The sequence below is a fragment of the Sebastes umbrosus genome, chromosome 20 (genome assembly GCF_015220745.1).
Source record: "Sebastes umbrosus isolate fSebUmb1 chromosome 20, fSebUmb1.pri, whole genome shotgun sequence".
Taxonomy (NCBI): Eukaryota; Metazoa; Chordata; class Actinopteri; order Perciformes; family Sebastidae; genus Sebastes; species Sebastes umbrosus.
Genome location: NC_051288.1, coordinates 23,972,312 through 23,992,722, shown reverse-complemented (window position 1 = coordinate 23,992,722; position 20,411 = coordinate 23,972,312). Strand labels below are relative to the sequence as shown.

General features: G+C 40.4%; 3 protein-coding genes across 7 annotated transcripts; 1 reads left to right on the top strand and 2 right to left on the bottom strand.

Moving 5' to 3' along the window:
- Nucleotides 1-1,102: 1,102 nt before the first annotated feature.
- On the top strand, nt 1,103-11,673 carry nfe2l1b (nuclear factor, erythroid 2-like 1b). Of its 3 annotated transcripts, none has more exons than XM_037755944.1 (6): nt 1,103-1,345; nt 2,310-3,122; nt 4,446-4,667; nt 7,272-7,361; nt 7,462-7,620; nt 8,232-11,673. In XM_037755944.1, the coding sequence occupies exons 2-6, from the start codon at nt 2,565-2,567 to the stop codon at nt 9,606-9,608; spliced, it is 2,406 nt and encodes an 801-aa protein (XP_037611872.1). In that variant the 5' UTR covers nt 1,103-1,345; nt 2,310-2,564; the 3' UTR covers nt 9,609-11,673. The 3 variants fall into 3 exon arrangements, with proteins under 3 accessions (XP_037611872.1, XP_037611874.1, XP_037611873.1); XM_037755946.1 differs by lacking the exon at nt 1,103-1,345 and adding an exon at nt 1,437-1,759; XM_037755945.1 differs by lacking the exon at nt 1,103-1,345 and adding an exon at nt 1,768-2,222.
- Nucleotides 11,674-11,810: 137 nt separating this feature from the next.
- On the bottom strand, nt 11,811-16,196 carry LOC119479939 (chromobox protein homolog 1-like). 3 transcript variants are annotated; one of them, XM_037755950.1, is made up of 6 exons: nt 15,948-16,196; nt 14,525-14,698; nt 14,092-14,257; nt 13,777-13,930; nt 12,630-12,724; nt 11,811-12,501 (listed from the first exon to the last, which is right to left on the bottom strand). In XM_037755950.1, exons 2-6 carry the CDS (start codon nt 14,637-14,639, stop codon nt 12,360-12,362), a joined length of 672 nt encoding a protein of 223 aa, XP_037611878.1. In that variant the 5' UTR covers nt 14,640-14,698; nt 15,948-16,196; the 3' UTR covers nt 11,811-12,359. The 3 variants fall into 3 exon arrangements, with proteins under 3 accessions (XP_037611878.1, XP_037611877.1, XP_037611879.1); XM_037755949.1 differs by having other exon boundaries at nt 14,525-14,666; nt 15,948-16,195; XM_037755951.1 differs by lacking the exon at nt 14,525-14,698 and having other exon boundaries at nt 15,948-16,194.
- Nucleotides 16,197-17,547: 1,351 nt separating this feature from the next.
- Nucleotides 17,548-19,317, bottom strand: LOC119479941 (chromobox protein homolog 1-like). Its single transcript, XM_037755952.1, has 4 exons — nt 19,294-19,317; nt 18,731-18,976; nt 18,126-18,220; nt 17,548-18,030 (listed from the first exon to the last, which is right to left on the bottom strand). Exons 1-4 carry the CDS (start codon nt 19,309-19,311, stop codon nt 17,889-17,891), a joined length of 501 nt encoding a protein of 166 aa, XP_037611880.1. The 5' UTR covers nt 19,312-19,317; the 3' UTR covers nt 17,548-17,888.
- Nucleotides 19,318-20,411: the final 1,094 nt, after the last annotated feature.

Sequence of the window (20,411 nt, the reverse complement as noted above, 5' to 3'; positions counted from 1 at the left end):
TATTAATACAAAATATAAATAAACAAATAAGTTTATATTACTATAGGTTAAGCTATCAGCAATATATAAATAATTTATGAGCTCCATCTTTACCAGCTACAACATTAAAGTGATGTACATATTAATTAATCATTAATTATTATAACCCATTAATATAATATATATATATATATATATATATTATTCTGAAATGGGCCATTCGGCATAATGAGTACTTTTTGATACTTAAAGCATAGTTTGATACTAATAGTTTTGTATTTTGATTTTAACTTGTAACAGAATATTTCTACACTATGGTAGTACTACTTTAAGTTAAAGATCTGTATACTTCTTCCACCACTGCTATTATAGATTCATAAAACATTTGTATTATTGTGAGATATATTTTTTCTTAATTTATTTGTAATATAAATATTGAAGAAGCTTTTTTTGCCACATAATATCTAAAAAATGAGACTATATTGGTCAGTGGTGGAAAGAAAATAATTATATTTACTAGAGTATTTACTAGAGTAAATTATATTTACTAGAGTACTTGAGTACTATTTAGAAGTACTTTACTTGAGTATTTCCATTATATATATATATATATATATACCTATATTACTATAGGTTAAGCTATCCGACAATATTTAAATAATTATAATTAGCTCCACCTTTACTAGTTACAACATTAAAGTGATGAACACATTAATAATTATGATACAATAATATAATATATATTATTCTGAAATGGGCTGTTCTGCATAATGATTAATTTTACTTTTTGTACTTTAAGTATATTTTGATACAATTTAATTTTATTTCTACGATTTTGAGTGCAGGACCTTTACTTGTATTTTACACTGTATTATTACTATTGTAAAATGTAATTATTATATTTTATTATTATTATTATTATCATTATATATTATTACTGATATCATAAAACATTTGCAAAATTGGGTGACATATTTTTCTTAATTTATCTGGAATAAAATAAAATAGAAGAAGTTATTTGTCACTGTATATCTTTAAAAAGAGTGATGCTGTTCCAGTGTAATATCATCAGTTGGGGGATTTTCAGTCTTGTGATGACAGCCTGCTACTAGAATGTTCTGCGCATGCGCAGTGTGGCAGCGTGTTTTGGTGTCAAGCGGTGCTCCATGCTAAGCTAAGCTAAGCTAAGCTAGCCGTCCAGCTAGCTGTTCTGCAAGTCATGGTGGGCCATTCAGTGAGAGGACCGGCTGGAAGAGGCATTATCACCAACACTCTGCAGCTTTACATCAAACAGGACTGTGATTACTGCTGTTAGGAGCTGGAGGACGTTTTGTTATGAATGAAAACACAGTTAGCAAACCTTCATGTGTGAGTATTTCATCATTTAACTAGTAATAACAGCTAAATAACAGCTTATGCATGGATTATAATGATGCACAGTGTGAGCTAATGATAGCAGACACATGCATTAATAAGTAGTATTAATGTGTGAATGATGACAGTCTTGTTTTAAACATAAAATACTTTTAAAAGTGCTAAAATAAAGCTAGCTAGGTTAGTTAGCTTTCAATGCTAGCACAGCTGTTGAGTTTTTCCCCTTTAAGCCCCGCCCACGCGTCGTTTCTATTGGTCGAGCTTCTCTGGAGTCATGTGTCGTCACCGCGCTTGAGCTCTGCGATTGGCTATCGCGATGTGTCAATCATTTTTTTCACCACTTGTTGCTAGGGAGATTGATGGGAGAGTTTGATGCTAGCCAAAATATACCCAGTAAAGAAGAGAGGTACCTGTTTGTCACTTTGTGTTGTTTTTAAGGGGTAAATAAGGTATTATATAATGCATATTGTTATGTAACGAGGTGGTTATGAGTGTGGGGTGTCAAAATATAAGGTAGCTAATGGTTTAAACGTCATAAAAGGAGGAAGATAGAGAGGAGGAGAGAAGAGGGAGGTACCCAGCCTGCTACCTAATGTTGGTGTTGGTTTTGCTGCTAGCCAGCCAGCCAGCCTTCTCTCGACTCTCCCATTCACCTTCAGCAGCACCCACAAGAAGTAGTTTGTCCTGTCAGAGGGTGGGGTGATGCCTAAAGCTCTCTGTGCACCATCTCTGGGCTGCTGAATCTTCTGAGTCGACATCACTTCTTCTAGTCTTTGGGAGGATGGAGATGGAGATGGAGATGGAGTGTTTGCAGTGGGCTAGCAAGTCCTGATCTTTTTGTATTTCATTAACATGTGTTTCATGTGTAGGTAAGACTTGTGTGGGGCTGAAAGCTGTGTGATTATCATGTATGAACTAATTTTGAAGTAATAAAATGTCTCACTTTTTGTTGTCAGGAATGGGAAGATGAGAACCTTATGAAGAAGAAAGCTTTGGACACAAACTGGACTCTCTCATCAGAGTGGACACCCCCATCGTGGATCTTATTACATGCCTTTTAAACACATCCTGTTGAAGACCCCCCTCACTATCTTTCAACCACTTTTTTTAATCTTCATGTCTCCAGGTACAAGTACAGATCCAAGCTAGTTGGCCCCCCCGTTTTTGTTTTTAATTTTTTTTACTTTCACCTTTTGTTCCTTTGTAAAGAAATGCTTTACCTGAAAAAATACTTCACAGAGGGCCTGATTCAGTTCACCATCCTTCTGAGCCTCATTGGGGTGCGGGTGGACGTTGACACCTATCTGAGCAATCAGCTGCCCCCACTGAGAGAGATCATCCTGGGCCCTAGCTCAGCCTACACCCAGACACAGTTTCACAACCTGCGCAACACGCTGGACGGCTATGGCATCCATCCAAAGAGTGTGGACCTCGACCAATTCTTCACCACTCGGCGGCTGCTGAACCAGGTGCGCCAGCTGGATCGCCTCTCCGTGCCCAGTACCGAGCTCAACACCTGGCTAGTGCATCGTGACTCAGAGACTGTGGTGTCCACCAGCAGCCAGTCCAGCCCCAGCATCACCCTGGACAATGGGGGCGGCCTAGAGGACGTTAACAACCCTGACGCTACCCCGGCCATGAGGGGAGGAAGCGGAGCACCTGAATCCACGTACAACCTGAACGCAGCGGACAGCAGCCTGGGAGCCGTGGCCCCAGAGGGCAACCAGGAGCAGGGCAGCAGGGATGGCAACGACGACCTCACCAAAGAGGTACTGCAGCTCGTTTCTACTTTCACTCTGGGGAGCAGCTGTCAAAAAGAGGGGGCAGACCCCTCCTTTAGACAGCTGCTTGGGCTGTACTCAATCAAAGAAATTCTTAGTCAACACTCGACAGATCTGTAAAACTGAGTTTCACCACAAAGAATCTCAAAAGCACCACTTTAAATCTGGTATTTACCAGAGATGTGCTCATAAGTTTCTTAGAAATAAGTCATTTAGCGTGAAAAAAAGCATAAAAAACACTAATAGACTAAAGAAATCTTAGTCGACTAAGACCAAACCAACCGATTAGTCGACTAAGCGGGGGCAGCCCTGCACCACATTCACCTGCTGTGTCACAAAGTCATTGGACGAACAGGATTTTTAATGTATTTATGTTGAAATAAAGTCAGCACAGTTGAGAAATTCAAAGTTAGTTTGGATGTACATTTCTTAGAGGACTAATTTATTGGTAAACTAATCTTTCAAGTTGCATCATAAGCCACAGAAATAAAGTATATATTCAGAAAAGCATTTTTGTACACTTAAAATACCGTAACAACATAATCAGTTAATCATAACTACTATAAGAGTTAGTATCAGTTTCATTAATAGTTGGGGGCATTGCAGCATATAGCACAAGTATACTGTATTCCAAAGACTTTAAACATATACACTGACTTTAAATGGCTTTACAAATAGTATTCATGGTCCACACGGCCTTGGTCTTTAATCAGTGTCAGATATTTTTAGTCAAACCAGTTGAGTCACATTCATTACAGCTGTGATTCTTGTCACAGTCCATGTTGTTTATGAAAGTGAAACTTTTAAATCCACAGCAAACAGTAACCTAACTTCATTTACTCTCTTAAAGCTGCCCAAAAGAAAAAATACTATTTTTTTACATTTGCTTGTTATTATTAACAACATTTCTGTGTATGATAGCGGTTTCTGTTTATTTTTAGTTCTTTGAGAACTTGCACATAATGGTGATATTGATGCAGCGGAGTTAGGTGTCACACAAAGTCATTGTTGGACTGTAATGAACTGAGACTTGTTCCCGATCACATGTTAACCACCATGTCAAAGTGTTTCTGTCATGGTTGTATCATCTGACTACATTTCTGTTACATGATTTGCCAAAATTACCCACTCTTGTATAAACCAACTGCTTGTTAAAAAGATACAGTACAAGTTTATTATCATATATAAGTAAATAATTCAATCATAAATGGCCCACATATAATACATCGAATGCAAACATGATACCTGGTTATTAAAGTAACTTTTCTCTGCACAGGGCCATTTCTCAATGGTTGCTATATGTTTTTCCAGGACATTGACTTGATTGACATCCTATGGAGACAGGACATCGACCTCGGTGCAGGAAGAGAAGTGTTCAACTACAGCAACCGGCAGAAGGAGAGCGAGGAGGAGAAGCCCAACCCACACGAGAACAAAGACGGGAATGAGGAACAAGAGAGCTGGAGAAATGGAGTAAACTTGCAAGGTGCTCAGCCGGTGGACGGGGAGACTGGAGAGAGCATCCCAGAGCAGGTTTGTACACTAAATGGATCTCGATATCTTAGTGTTTCATCCGGTGGGCAGGCGGTACATATAACTGCCGTATAGTGCATAAAAAGAAAATAGAAACTTGGGAGCTGCACGGTGGAGATAAAAAATAATTTAGTCTGCTGAATATGAGTTTTTATTCATCTGGAGACATTTCCAGTTCGTCTCTTACACCATTGAATAATTGTGTTTCATCTGCTCTCAGTTTGAATGCAAGAGATTCATCTCATTGTTGTGTCGCAGCAGTCAATGAGTTCAGTCTCAGACAGTGGAGGGAGAGATCAAGCTGTTAATTTTATGAGGTTAAATTACTATTAAATCACATTTTATTTCAGGGCTTAATAGAATTTTCCAGTAGTTCAGTGGTCATTCAGATTCATTAGCCGCCATGATGTATAAATGTAAACCTACAGATGCACACACGTGCAGAGATGAATTTTCCTAAAAAACAACGTATGGACTGATACAAAAATAATCCCTCATCACTTCTGACCCACTGGAAGTGTTTGGTGGTTTCTGTATCTGTAGAGCCTCTGCAGCTCTCCGTCTGGATTTTCTTATGTTGCTGTGTTTGGGACATTTCTGGGCGTCAACCTCTATAAAAACGTAGCGACCAGGAGTCAGATCATAAGCAGGGGAAGCAACGAAAATGCCGGACATACAGTAGCGCCGAAAAAAAACACATATATTCCAAAACTAGAGTGAATCTGAGGTAGTTTCTTTGTGGCGTGAAAGCAAAGCAGACCAGCCACAGGACTGTGCGAGAGTAGATATGATTTTAGCATGAATTCAAAGCGCTACTACCATCAAATCCATCTGCTGGTCATGAGAACTGTAAGAGAGTGATCACCCGATCTGTACAAGCGATATATAGTCTATATTTATGCAAGAGACCTTTTGCACGGCAGACATTTTGACATGTCATAGTAGGAAAAATACAGGTGTATTCATAATGATAGCAGCATTCCTCACTGGAAAAGCTAACTGGGACACTTTTATCAAATTTTATCAAAAATTTATATGACCTACTGCAATTTTCAAATCACAGGAGGCGTAATATTCGTTCAAGGTTCTCAGGTTCCTTCAACGATGCTCATAAAATATGTATAAATGAAAGGGGAAATCACACAAGTACATGTAAAAGCAAAATGATAATCTAAGGCTTAAAATAGTGCAGTTAAAATAAATATAAACATAGATATAAAATAGTACATTTGTAATTTAGTTGAAGACAGTTTTCAGAAAACTGGGAACTGGGATGTAGTGTATATATATGTATGGTGAGAAGTAATATTTGTACACAGAGGTGTAGACAGGAATGTAGTGTGTTTGTCAAAGGCGAAATGTGTCAAAATACCTATTTTAGGTGTACACCTGGAGTCTAGGGACACCAAGAATTGGACCTGAGGCACCAGAGTTAGTGACAGCGAGCCAGCAGATTCCACCAAAAAGGGACTTTATTTTGACATCACGTCTCCTTTAACTTCATCTCGTGGTGGGCCTGTAGTAAATACACAAACAGAGAAAGATGAATGACATTAAGATATCAGCTCCATGTCTTCACTCATTGTAACCGTCTTAATTATCAAATCCTCAATGGCTCTGAACAAAGTTAGATAATATTCAAACAACACCTCAGTTTTACACTGGAATTAATCCTGAATTTAATTAAAAAAACACATGGCATTATCAAACTGATAAACCTTGAAGAATAACTCACTTTAGATGCTCTTGACCAGCATGAGGGAACACAGGTCTGGTTGGTGGCAGCAGAGCAAACACAGTAATCATCAGATTAAGCTCACCTGAGTCTAGTTAACTCCAGACAGCTCAGGTGAGTCTGTGGCTCCTCCCACAGCTCATCAGGGTCACTGCAGACATGGAAGACTTTCTAATAATACCAGAGATGTTCCGGCCTACACATCATATTCTACAGACTTGAGAAAACATCTTTGTTTGGTACAGATCCTCGCAAAAATAATATTTTTTTATGTTTTTAAATGAAAATGAGAAAAGAAATCAAATCATATTAAAATATCAGTCAAAATAATCACAATTCGATATTTTTTTTTAAAGCCCTATAATAGAACTGAGCCATCGTTATCAATTTCATGTGTGCTTTTCTTGCTATGACAAGTCAAAACGTCTGCTGTGGAAAAGGTCCAGGGCAGGATTTTTTCCCAATCAGAGTTAAAGGAGAGGTGTGTTGAGTAATGGTGTGTTGAGTAATGGTGTAACCACGCGTGTGCCAGGGTGTGTCTGTCGCACCCAAAGAGGCAGCTGGCTCACCCAAACATCAGGTGCAGAATGACTTTTTAGTTATAGCCTCACTAAAAGGAGTTGCTATTAGTGATCAAAACAACCCGCCATTATCCATCTGCAGCCGTTTTATATTTCTACTAGCAGGAAAAAAAACTCCCTGAAGCTTATGACAAACAAAAACGAGCCAACGAGATGCAGCAGTGAATCTTGGTGTTCCTCAGACTAGCTTGTGTAGTCCACTCAAATAACAGTCATGACGTGATCACTATAAGAGGTTTCCACTTTACCTTTGACTGTGTTTCTATCTCTTCTGTTGTTGTTATGCAGCTCCCAGGTCTCGGCTCTCAGACTTCACTGTCTCTACAAGAATGCTTGAGGCTGCTGGAGGCCACTTTCCCTTTTGGAGAAGAATCGGAGGTAAAGACGTGTTGTTTCACCGGCACTGCAAGTATCATTGGGTTAGATAAAACTACAGTGAAGTTATTATAATGTCTTTGTAATGATTTTTTTCAATCAGTTTCCAGCTCCGGTTGTCACCCCGGAAACAGTTTCCAATGAAGGAGTTCCTTCTACGTCTCAGGGTCTTCCTGTGGCTCCACCGCTGCCCCCAGCGGCGGAGCCACAGTTAGACCTGGAGCAGCAGTGGCAGGACATCATGGCCATCATGGAGCTACAGGTATGTCCACTCTTTTATAAAACACATCACTTTTAAACTTGTGAGATGTATTTGTTTGTCCTGACACCATTAATATAGTTTTTGTCTGGGAACTCACAGAGGTCATAACAAAACCTTCTGTATTTAAACGCATATATGGAAGTATGAGGGTGTTTTCATATTCGGTACGATTGATCCGTACCGTGCCCGAGGAGACTGGCGGCTACTCCCTGACTGCTAACATTACTCACCTTAAAGAGTGGTCCACTTCCGTGGTTTGGTAGAGTTGGCTTTCACTCCTGATGTGAACCGTACCTGAGTACACTTGAACCGTACTCTACACCACCTTTTCAAGTGGACTCCAGTACGGATCGACGAACCGTGCCCGAGTACGGTACGGAGCATTCACACTAATCAAACAAACTGGACTTTGGGGTCAAGTGTACTCCGCTCCGGGTCCCTGATGTGAAAGCACCGTGAAGAACTGCCTCTTTACTACGTCAAAGTGTGAAATAATTAAACCATAAAAAGTGGAGAGAAATACAGATTTTGTCTCGTAATAATTTTGCACAAAAACGTGTTTTATAATCTGATAAATGTGTGTATATTTAACAAAATCTCTCTGTTCAAAGGCAATGGAAGTGAACAGCACTTCGCCCCACAGCAACTCCAGCAGTGACAGCGGCTCAAGTGGGACGACTGAGTCAAACGATGTGGGAAACTTTGGAGTCTCTACTCGGCTGACGCCGGTGAACCAGGATGTCAGCCTCCACCAGGCCTCCCTCCCCAGCTGCAGCCAAGACTTCCCCCAGATTTTCACCCCCCAGTTGGACTCTACTAGCATCCCGCCGAGAACCACCATGCTCAGACTATCCTCCAGCAACTCCAGCAACATCAACTCCACGTTTGGAGCCACTAACCTGACCGGGATCTTTCTGCCGCCACACATTAATAGTTCTAGTACCAACATCACATCCACGCCTATCCTGCCCGATCCATTCAGCAACCTGCTGGAAGAGTCCATGCTCGATGAGATCAGCCTGCTGGACCTCGCCATGGAGGAGGGCTTCAGCCAGGCCCAAGCTTCCCAGCTGGAGGATGAGCTTGACTCAGATTCTGGTCTTTCCCTGGACTCCAGCCACAGCCCGGCCTCCCCAAGCAGCTCCGAGACATCCTGCTCTTCGGCAGCGTCTTCGTCTTCGACGTCCGCCACCTTCTCCGAGGAGGGAGCTGTGGGCTACAGCACGGACTCTGAGGTCGCCACCGCGGAGACGGAGGAAGGTGCTGTCGGTGGTTATCAGCCCGGGTACAGTAAGCTCTGCCGCATGAGCTATCAGGACCCCTCCCAGTTCCACGGCCTCCCTCAGCTCGACAGCATCGGCCACAATCATACCTACAACCTGCCGCTTTCCTCTGCGTTCGATGAGCATCCGGAGCTCCCCCTTTCAACCGGGAAGAAGACCGTCCGCGACAAACACTCAAAGCTTCAGCCTTCTCAGGACTTGCTCGACAAGCACTCGAGTCGCGACGAACGCCGAGCCCGGTCCATGAAAATCCCCTTCTCCAACGAGAAGATCATCAACCTGCCTGTGGAGGAGTTCAACGAGCTTCTCGCCAAGCACCACCTGAGCGAAGGCCAGCTAGCGCTCATCCGCGACATCCGCCGGCGCGGCAAGAACAAGATGGCGGCCCAGAACTGCCGCAAGCGCAAGCTGGACACCATCATAAACCTGGAGCAGGGCGTCCATGACCTGCGGCGCGACAAGGCCCGCCTGCTGAAGGAGAAGATGGAGTTCATCCGCTCCATCCGGCAGATGAAGCAGAAGATGCAGAGTCTGTACCAGGAGGTGTTCACTCAGCTCCGGGACGAGGAGGGCCGGCCCTATCCTCCCAACGAGTACTCGCTCCAGTACAGCGCCGACGGCAGCGTGCTCATCATGCCTCGCGGCGTGACGACTGCTGAGCAGAACCGTAAGCCCGAGAAAAAACAAAAAGACAAAAAGAAGTGAAGGGGGAGGGAGGCAAACTGCTGTTTATTCTATCACTTTGCTAAATCAATAAGAACGATTTCTGCAGATGCAAGAGAGATGTCCTTTTTTCCTTTAAGAAGATTCTGGTGAGTAGAAAAAATGGCATTGTTGACTACTCTTCCTGCATTAGTTTCTCCCCTTTCATTCTGTTCCCACATTTTTTCCCTGGAAACAACTTTGAAGCAGAAGTAGCTCTTCGTTTGAGTACTGATATTTCATTATTTAGACGGGGGGGGGAAACGATAAGCGAGGAGACGAGGGACGTAAAAGGACATAAAATGAGCTATTAGAAAAATTTTAGCTGCTCTTGATCCTTTTGCACCGAAAACCGCTGAGGATGGATTTGTAGGGTAAAAAACGAGGGACTGGTGACGTGAAAAGTGGGAGTAAAAGAACACTGTCGACGAGGACGGTTGGAGTACCTATGCACCGAAGGTTTTAAAGGACAGATCACATCCCACCCTGGAGACTTTTAGTGATTTTTTTGTCACTGAGGCTTTTAAGTTCAGGCAAAGAATGGTTGTGAGAGTTTAGATACCAAAGGCTACAGGAAGTCCATCATTTTAGGATTAACACCTATACTAACCAAAGGTTGTATGGTGATCTGAAAACATCTTAAATGCTCAAACGCTGAACTCCAATTCTGTCGGTTTGTGCGTCGCAAAATCCACAGTTTTTGAGTCAGTCTGTCGGCGGCATCTAAGTTTAGAAGGCCCTGAAGAGATTGGGTTTGATGTGTGGATGTTGAGACGAGAAGGAGTTCAGAGGATGAGAGAGTGTTGCTGGGCCGGCCACTGCTAAAAGAGGCCCGGAGGTGAAGTCCTGCGAGAGGAGCAAATGGGATGTCTTAGGGAGGAGACGCACTGCATTGCAAAATGTATCAACTTCCTTATAAATTATACATAGCACTGTAATTTGTCTTTAAAAAGGCTTGGCTATATGCATTTTGCCGTGTCTGTCGCTGTTCCTTCGCTGCAGGTTTAAATACGGGAGCTGCGTTTAGGAAGGCTCTTATTAACTGTTCATAATCTGTAGTATAAGCAAGGTTATAGGTCACATCAGCTTCATGTAAAAGTCTACACTCTTTTTTTGTTGGTTTTAAAAAGCCTGTAATCATAAAGAAGATGATGGGCCAGGAGCTCCAGAGGTTTCCACCGACTCCAGGCTGTCAGTTATGGATCATTATTTTTTGTTTCCTCTTTGACGCCTCGTTTTAAGCACTAATTTAATTGTCGCTGTGGTAAAGCGATATCCCGTTTAATTAATTTATTTGCCAACGTTACCCAACTGAAAGCCACTTGAGGCACTTTTTATTTTTAACTGCTGTAAAAGCCGAGTCGTTGGCTTAAATATTACGAGTCCTATGTTTTTAAGTTGTTTTGTGTTGATAATAACAAAGTGAGCCAAGTTATCAAATGAGATAAAAAAAAAAGGTTATTTGAATGTGTGAAATGACGGTGTGTGTCGTGGCCACTTTGATTTGAATGCCTTTTATTTCACTCATTATCTCTCACTTTTAATGTTTTGAGAAGTGAAGGTTCTCAAAGTAGAAGTGCTATTACTCGTCTATTTGAATGAGGTTCTGTCGGTACATGTTACATCGCCCTCTTTTAACAAAAAGAAAAAATAGGTCAGTTGTTGCAGCTGCGATACGGTTAGGCTAGAATATTTACAAGAGGCTGAACAGAACTCGCAACATTAAGATGATGTCCAAAAAAATAGTTTTTTGAAAGGAGAAGTGTCCTCATTAAATGTGATATTCAGGCATGAAACTCTGGTTAACATTCACGTCAGTGTAACCCAGTCGGTACGACACCCAACTATTTAGTACTGCTACTACTTAGTGCACTTTTCTTTTTTTTTTGTCTGTCTTGTTATGTAAATATTTTCATGTTTGTGTTTGTCATGATTTATGTAGTTTGTCAAATGTCTCCATAACGGTCTCACCCTCTGCTTTCAGTTTGGATGTAGTTCCCTCTGTTTTGAGATATTTGCCGGCAATCAAGAATTGTTTTTATTGATTAATAAAGTGTTTTTATTTTCACCTGTGACTCTTGTGTTCTAGTTGTCATGAATGTTAAACTGCACAATAGGGACCCCAAAAAGCAGCTTTCTTAAGGTATCTAGATATCTAGATAATAAGTCCTCTTTAAAAGTGACACCAGCTGAAACACAGCAGAGTAACAAAAAAGTGGTTTATTCTCCAAAACTGACAAGCAAGACGTGACAATGAAAAACACTACAAAGATCATCAATGACCAAATGAATCACTGAAAAAGGTTCGTAGCCGTACACCAAACAAGTCCTACGGAAACAGCTGAGATGGACACAGTTTGGCTCTCAACAGCACCGTTAAACCAGTAAACCAAGTAAAAACAAGGCACACGAATGAAATAAACACATCACCTCACTGATACGATGTCACAGCAAGATGACCGAGCACTGGAACAAATGTTGAGAGAAATTCATACTGAAGTGGCCGAGAGTCGATACTGAAAATGAACACTGTGTTTCAAATGTCAGTCGGGCTTCGTCGAGCAAACCTGAAGCTTATTTACAGTTAGATTATATCCAGATAAAAGTAGAATCAGATGAGTGATACTACGCCAAGACGAATGAGTCCAGAGGTGTCTTGCTTGTCTCTGCTGCCCCCCCCTCCCCTCCTAAACCCCCTGTCGACAATGAAGTTCAAAACTACACTTTCTTTCCCCCTGTCCCTTTCGCCCTGTGTTAGTTCTTGTCATCTTTTTTCTCGTCTTCGGTGGGATACGAGTGCCAAGTGAGTCTCTCCTCATAGAATGCGATGACCACCTGCGGACACTTCACGTTGGCCTCCTTCGCCGGCACCAGGTCAGCTTCGTCGGAGTTTTTCCTGCGAACGACACAAAAACAAATACAGCTGACTTGCTTTTGGCGCATACAGACAAATATTTAACACTCAAGTCAGTATAATGTTCCAGTTTGAACAGCTGTTACGGTGCTATACGGTGCTATACAAACCATTTCATGAGGAACATGAGTTCTCCTGTAGAATCTGTGGCACCAATAATCCTTTCTGGATCCAGCGCTCGAGCAAAACCCCGTAGCTTCTCTGTCTGAGGACCAAACAATAAAACATAACTTCAATCAAGCATACAGAAAAATTCAGCATAAATACTACCTACCTACAGTATGTCACGGTTCCTAGCTGAATTTCAAAACAAATTGAGACGAACAGAATGCCATAAAAGCGTGGGGGCTTTTGTGGAAACTGTGCAGCTTTTTTCTTCTACATATTTATAGGGCTGTAACTGACAATAATTTGCATTATTGATTAATCGTTCTATCAAAATCTTCCTTTAAGGTACATTTTTAACAGATACAAAATGTGCGATTAATTTGCGATTAATCGTGATTCAATATTTTAATCGATTGACAGCCCTATTCCTTACCTTGATGTGGTTCAAGGTTTACCTAAACTACAATAAACACCTGCAACTCTTCATCTCACCAACTTACTGTAGCTGCTGTGTGTTTAATCATGTTTACCTAGTGATGTTTTAAACTGCTCTGCACACACAGAAAATGCAGAAAATGTGGATTAAAAGAGTTTGATTTTGCCTTTTCTTTGCAAGCAGCAGAATGTGGGCAGACAACACCAGAGCAAAGCAAAGAAAACAGCTCAACAGTGCCAGTTGCAACTTTTTACACATTACATATTATTACTGATGAGACTATTTAATCTAATTTAAGTAGTGTCCTCATGCAGGTGTAAAACATACCTGCATGTCGGTGGTCAGCTGGCCGTTGGCTGTAGTCTTTGTGGTGCGTTCAATTGCAACTTTTAACAGAAGAATAAGCCTGTATTTGAGGTTGGCTTGGTGTGTCAGGGCCCTTAAAGGGGAACTTTGGTATTTTTCAACCCTTATTTTCACATGTTTTTGTGACTAACTGACTAACGAGGGTGACAATTTCTGAAATTGGTCCAGTATTGAGGGAGAACGCTGTAACCTTAGACTGTAGGCTGTAGTCACTTAGACCCAAATCATGGGAGAATAGGTTGAAAAATACCAAAGTTACCCTTTAATACAGGAGTGAATCTTACAGTTATGCATATTAACCGCAGACCATTGATGGACTCTAACAAAAACAAAGAATATGGACTTACATCGTCTTTTTTCCTCTTCGATTTACTGTCGTCGTCTCCTGCGTCTCCGGCCGCCTTCCTCTTTCCTTCGTGTGCTGATTTCTGCGACTGCAGGAATTCTGCGATCAGATCTGGACAGTCCAGGTTGTCATCTGGCTCCCACGTGTTATCTCCCCTGCAGACACAAGCACATACAGTATTACATTTATAACTTAGTTGTCTGTTAAATATGCCGGGGTCTCATTCTCTTGGTTATAATTTGGATGCAACATCAGATTTAGAGGACTGTAAAAGAGGATGAAGAGAGTGGATGATGTGTATGAAAACAACACTCACTCAGAGAAGCCTTTCCACTTAAGAAGATACTCTACTCTCCCTTTCACCACCCGCCGATTCAGGACCCTTTCCACCACGTATTCTTCCTCCTCCTCCTCTTCCTCGGCCACATCATCTGGCTTCTTGTCCTTCTTCTCGACCGTGGTCATCACTTTGCTCTCTGACTCTGGTGGGTTAGAACAGAGCAGATAGTTACTGATCCTAAAGATCTCTTTAACCCTTTCAACGGCTGCTGAGCCTTGAAACTGAAAACGTGTTGATATTGAAGACGTTCACACGTGTTGGGGACACGTAGCGGTAAATGATTCTGCTGAGAGCAGTTTCAGATGGGTTACAAACATTTACATTTGTCAACAGACACACACCTGACCGCACAAAGGACAAAGTGATATCACAGAGACATTTATGTTGGAAAATAATGATGCTTTTAAACCTGTAACAGCTTCTGTAACAGCTTCTGTAACAGCTTCTGTGACCGCCTCTGTAACCGCTTCAGTAACAGCGGGAACATCGTTAGGGGGGGGTTCTGTAGTCAGGCTCATACTCATCAGGTAGACCTGGGAACCAGCAGGTTCCTGGTCAACGTTGTGTGGTAGAGAGGAGAAAACAACATTGGAGATTGGGATTTATTGAGAAGATACCAGCTACCAGCAATCAATATGTGTTCAACTTTGTGATATTTAAAAAAAAACAACATTATTTTTATAATAAAATGTGACTACTTATATCATTACATTAATATAAAAGCACGATTTTGCTGTTCTATCGGATTGCAACTAGTGATTATTTTCATCATGGATTAATCTGCTGATTATTTTCTCCATTAATGCAACAACTCTGCCATAAACTCTACCTTGACAGAGTTTATATAATGATCAGTTATTAATGACATGGTGGGGAATGTCAATTTATTATATTTCTATTTATATACTGGACTACATTATATTGAGAGGTGTTCCTAATTTTATGTCCTCCCTATTTATATTTTTTGTAACATTACAGCATGTAAACATGATGTAATAGAAACATAAAATAAAAGAATGAACCTGAAAATGAGCACAATATGGGACCTTTAAAGTATTACAAGTAAAAGTACTCAATGCAGAAAAATGTGACTGTACTATTATATATTATATCATTACATTCAACTGTTTGGTTTGTAAACAAATGGACAAATAGTGAAAAATGCCAAAAAAAATATATGTTTTGTATGCAAAAATCTTAATTTTTATGAGCTGTCAGATAAATATAGTAAAGTAAAAAAATGGCATGAAAATAAAAGACTCAAGTAGCTCAAATCTGCACATTACTTAGTTACATTTCACCAGTTTCTTAGTGTTGCAAGTGTATAAAATATGTCCCCTGACCAAATTATTACTGATCACCTTCAACATAATAATAGCAGAGGGTCAATAATTGATCACTTCACTGATCAATAACACAGAGGTAGCAGACAGAGCCATCAACAACAGGAGCTGTGCAACACCTGAGCACAATGTGACGTCAACATGCAGAGCTGATGATCACATAAACAAAGGTTTTACCTACTTTAAATGAGCTCTGTAGTGGTGTAACATGCATCTTATTTATGAGTGTTTTTATTGATAACTGCAGACACACAGATGAAAACAACAAAGCCTCAGAGGAGCCTCAGCTAGCTGCTGCTGTCTGCTCCTGCATGCTGCTTTAGTGTTATCTAACTAATGTAACACACTCTATACATTATATAGATTATTATTATGAATGCATAATGTGGACACGTGTCTCCTGAACTAGACATAAAGCATGCACATGTATGCACAATAACAGCTAGCTCAACATGCACAATGAGGAGAGGAGATGAAGATCAAACTCACCAGTCACTATTTATTATGTTTTATAAACCTCCACCCGAGAAGGAGATCAAACAACACGATGTTCTGAGTCTGCTGGTGATATATAATGTGGTAATGTAGCTGTTTGTTGTTATAATAGAGAGACAGAGCTGCTAGCTTCACTACAGAGGTAGATGAGTCGTTTCCTCAGTCTGCTGCTACAGAGACAGAGAAGAAGAAGAGAGGAGGCTGGAGGACCGACCAGCTGAGAGACAGAGAAGAAGAAGAGAGGAGGCTGGAGGACCGACCAGCTGAGAGACAGAGAGAAGAAGAATAAACTGTTGATAAATACATTAGTAAATACAGTAGATAAACAAAGTATTTTATTGATCCCACTGGGAAATTATTTGTGACACAACAATCCCTTAATAATACAGTTAATTAATCATTAGTTAATCCCTGAAAAGACCCTAAAAACCTTTTATCGTTTATTATTATATTGTCATTTTACCTTTATATACTTTGACTTATTGTTTACATCTCCACATATACATGTATATATGTATATATATGCATATATACATATATACATACATGTATATATAAATATATGCATATATATATGTCCACACATGTATATCTACACATATAAGTATATATATATACACAGCTGTCGATTAAAATATTTAATTGTGATTGATCACATGGTTGTCCAAAGTCACGGTTAATCGTAAATTAATTGTACATTTTTTTATCTGTTCAAAATGTACCTTAAAGGGAGATTTGTCTAATATTTAATACTCTTATCAACATCGGAGTGGACAAATATGCTACTTTATGCAATGTATGTATATATTTATTATTGGAAATCAATAAACAACACAAAACAAAGACAGATATTGTCCAGAAACCCTCACAGGTACTGCATTTAGCATAAAACAATATGTATAAGTAGAAGTATTTAATACTCTTAAAATGATTATTCAATTATCAAAATAGCTGCAGATTAGTTTTCTGCTGATCAACTTAATTGTTGTCAGTTCTACATATTTGTATTTTTTTTTAAAACAAATTATCTATTTTAGTGTTTTAACGCCACTAATTTCTTTAACGCATTAACGCAATCGATCTTTCGGAGGTTGTAGCTGGCTCAGATACTGGCATCATATGAAACTGGAAATCCTAAGGAATCCGTTGGTACCAACCATGTCATACTAATTTTCATAACAGGTTCTGCATTCAATAGCCTTAACAATTTATTGTTTGAATGCACTCATGTGACAAACATTGCTTCTCTGAATTGTCATGAGTAATTATTAGGGCTGTCAATCAAATTAATCACACATTTTTATCTGTTGAAAATGTTCCTTAAAGGGAGATTTTTCAAGTATTTAATTCTCTTATCAACATGGGAGTGGACAAATATGCTGCTTTATGTAAATGTATGTATATATTTATTATTGGAAATCAATTAACAACACAAAACAATGACAGATATTGTCCAGAAACCCTCACATGTACTGCATTTAGCATAAGAAACATGCTCAAATCATAATTATTATAAAATGTGATTATCATAAAGTGGGCATGTGTATAAAGGGGATACTCGTGGGTACCTATAGAACCCATTTACATTCACATATTTTAAGGTCATGTTTTATTTAAAGTGACACCAGCTGAAACAGCAGAGTAACAAAAAGTGCTTTAATCTCCAAAACCGAAAAGCAAGACGTGACAATGAAAAACACTAAAAAGATTACCAATGACCAAATGAATCACTGAAAAGGGTTCGTAGCCGTACACCAAATAAGTCCTACGGAAACAGCTGAGATGGACACAGTTTGGCTCTCAAAAGCACCGTTAAACCAGTAAACCAAGTAAAAACAAGGCACACTAATGAAATAAACACATCACTGATACAATGTCACAGCAAGATGACCGAGCACTAGAGTCTTTCTTTCCCCCTGTCCCTTTTGTCCTGTGTTAGTTTTTGTCTTCTGTTTTCTCGTCTTCGGTGAAATACGCATGCCAAGCAAGTCTCTGTTCATAGAAAGAGATGACCATCTGCGGACATTTCACTTTGGCCTCCTCCGCCGGCACAAGGTCAGCTTCGTCACAATTTTTCCTGCAAACAAACTCAATTCAACTCATTTGCATTTGGTGCACACAGACAAATATTTAATGAAACATTTTAAATTCCCCAACACGGTGCATACAAACCATTTCATGAGGAACATGAGTTCTCCGGTGGAATCGTTGGCACCAATAATACTTTCTGGATCCAGCCCTCGAGCAAAGCCCTTTAGCTTCTCTGTCTGAGGATCAAACAACAAAACACAACTTCACAAAACTAAATTACAGCATAAATACTACCTACCCAATGTCAAGGTTTTCTTTTGAGTATTAGGGCCACATTGAGGGGGAAAAAAATCGGAGATTTAGAGAATGAAGTCATAATATTACGAGAAAAAAGTTGTAATTTAATGAGAATAAAGTCATATTATTTCAGGAAAAAAAAGTGGTAATATTACCAGTATAAAGTCATAACTTCACAAGAAAAGAAGTCGTAATATTATAAGAATAAAGTCATAACTTTATGAGAAAAAGTGATTTCCTCTTCCACAAAAGAAGCAATTTACCCATCAGGTCCGTGGTTCTTTCTTTGATATAAACGCAGTTTCTTGCACGATCTTTTCAAGACATTTTATGGCCTCAATGGAGTCAAAGTCCCGTGCAATGTGTGTGGATAAGCCCCAGATTGAGGAAAAGATCTATAATAGCATCTAGAGGCTGTGATGGGATTGAGGGTTAAAGGTCAATCCTACCAGAGTTGCAGCATCCTTTCTTCTCTTCCTTATGTTGCGTGCACGCGCTGCGTCGCTGGCCAGACGCGCCGATCGCATCTCCGGCGTTTCCCTTGCCCTTATGTCAGCCATGCGCGCAGCGTTGCCTGCCAAACGTACAGCTCGTGCTTCGGCTGACTCAGCTGCACGTGCACGCCTCTTTGTCTCGCGCATCTGCTCCCGCTTGGAACGGGTACTTTTAGGCATGTTGGCATCAGCAAAGGTGGTCTGCAACAAAGATTAGATGTCACAGTCTGTGCTTAGTTTACATGCAGTTATTTTCCTCGGCATAATAAATGTGCATCAGACCCAGAGGACTGCACCGCCCTGCACCGCCCTGCACCGCCCTGCACGCTCATATGACATATCCGATTCTGCCAGCTTCCTGCTAGCTGTATGCGGCTGTAATAATGGATATATTGGCTGTAATTCCTCACTTTTATTATCTTATAATACACCCACGGGCTGTATGCTGTAAGCCTGTATCGTGCTGGATGTATTAACGTCTCTGTTGGATTGGATTGAGGGTTAAAGGTCAATTTTACCAGCATTGCAGCATCCATCCTTCTCTTCCAACGGTCCAATATATATAGCAACGGTCCAATATACATAGCAACGGTCTGTTATACATAGCAACGGTCCAATATACATAGCAACGGTCCAATATACATAGCAACGGTCTATTATACATAGCAACGGTCTATTATACATAGCAACGGTCCAATATACATAGCAACGGTCCAATATACATAGCAACGGCAACGGTCCAATATACATAGCAACGGTCCAATATACATAGCAACGGTCTATTATACATAGCAACGGTTCAATATACATAGCAACGGTCTGCTATACATAGCACGGTCTGTTATACATAGCAACGGTCTGTTATACATAGCAACGGTCTGTTATACATAGCAACGGTCTATTATACATAGCAACGGTCCAATATATATAGCAACGGTCCAATATACATAGCAACGGTCTGTTATACATAGCAACGGTCCAATATACATAGCAACGGTCCAATATACATAGCAACGGTCTATTATACATAGCAACGGTTCAATATACATAGCAACGGTTTGCTATACATAGCAACGGTCTGTTATACATAGCAACGGTTCAATATACATAGCAACGGTTTGCTATACATAGCAACGGTCTGTTATAAAGCAATAACAGACAGTAGAACACCGTGATTGACCAATCAGAATCGAGTATTCAACAAAACCGTGTAATAATTAATTAATTATTAGTATTTTTTGTTATCATGGCAAACTTACATAATTGGAGTTGCAATGGCAGAGTGGTGTTGTTCCTGCAGGCTATTAGCTGCTCGTTGGCTCCAGGTGACTGAAGAAGAGGTCGGTTGTAACGTTGGTAACGTTGGTAACGTGATGTCCAGCATCCAGCAGCCATCCAGCAGCAAATGTGAACTGGAGTCAATGAACAGTGGTGGAGCTGAAGGTGAAGATATGCTCCTCTGGACTCAGTCTGCAGAGCTCTGAAGCTCCACTGCTGCACATACTATTATTATTATTTATTTATTCATATTAAACCTGTTACGTATCCAAATTGCACCTGATTCTACCCTGCACGTCCTGCACAGGTCCTGCACCCTGCACAGCATGATCCTGAGCTCAGCAGTCTTCCTCTTCTT

What these genes read in the sequence shown, in the direction of transcription:
- nfe2l1b (XM_037755944.1), top strand. Translation starts at nt 2,565, where the DNA reads ATGCTTTACCTGAAAAAATACTTCACAGAGGGCCTGATTCAGTTCACC. An exon ending in ACGACGACCTCACCAAAGAG is followed by an intron (nt 3,123 to 4,445) that starts GTACTGCAGCTC and finishes ATGTTTTTCCAG; the next exon opens with GACATTGACTTGATTGACAT. An exon ending in CTTTTGGAGAAGAATCGGAG is followed by an intron (nt 7,362 to 7,461) that starts GTAAAGACGTGT and finishes TTTTTCAATCAG; the next exon opens with TTTCCAGCTCCGGTTGTCAC.
- LOC119479939 (XM_037755950.1), bottom strand. Translation starts at nt 14,639, where the DNA reads ATGAGTATGAGCCTGACTACAGAACCCCCCCCTAACGATGTTCCCGCT. An exon ending in TGTTACAGAAGCTGTTACAG is followed by an intron (nt 14,258 to 14,524) that starts GTTTAAAAGCAT and finishes CTAACCCACCAG; the next exon opens with AGTCAGAGAGCAAAGTGATG. An exon ending in AAGTGGAAAGGCTTCTCTGA is followed by an intron (nt 13,931 to 14,091) that starts GTGAGTGTTGTT and finishes TTGTGTCTGCAG; the next exon opens with GGGAGATAACACGTGGGAGC.
- LOC119479941 (XM_037755952.1), bottom strand. An exon ending in GAAAGGATGCTGCAACTCTG is followed by an intron (nt 18,221 to 18,730) that starts GTAGGATTGACC and finishes TTTGATCCTCAG; the next exon opens with ACAGAGAAGCTAAAGGGCTT. An exon ending in CTCATGTTCCTCATGAAATG is followed by an intron (nt 18,031 to 18,125) that starts GTTTGTATGCAC and finishes GTTTGTTTGCAG; the next exon opens with GAAAAATTGTGACGAAGCTG.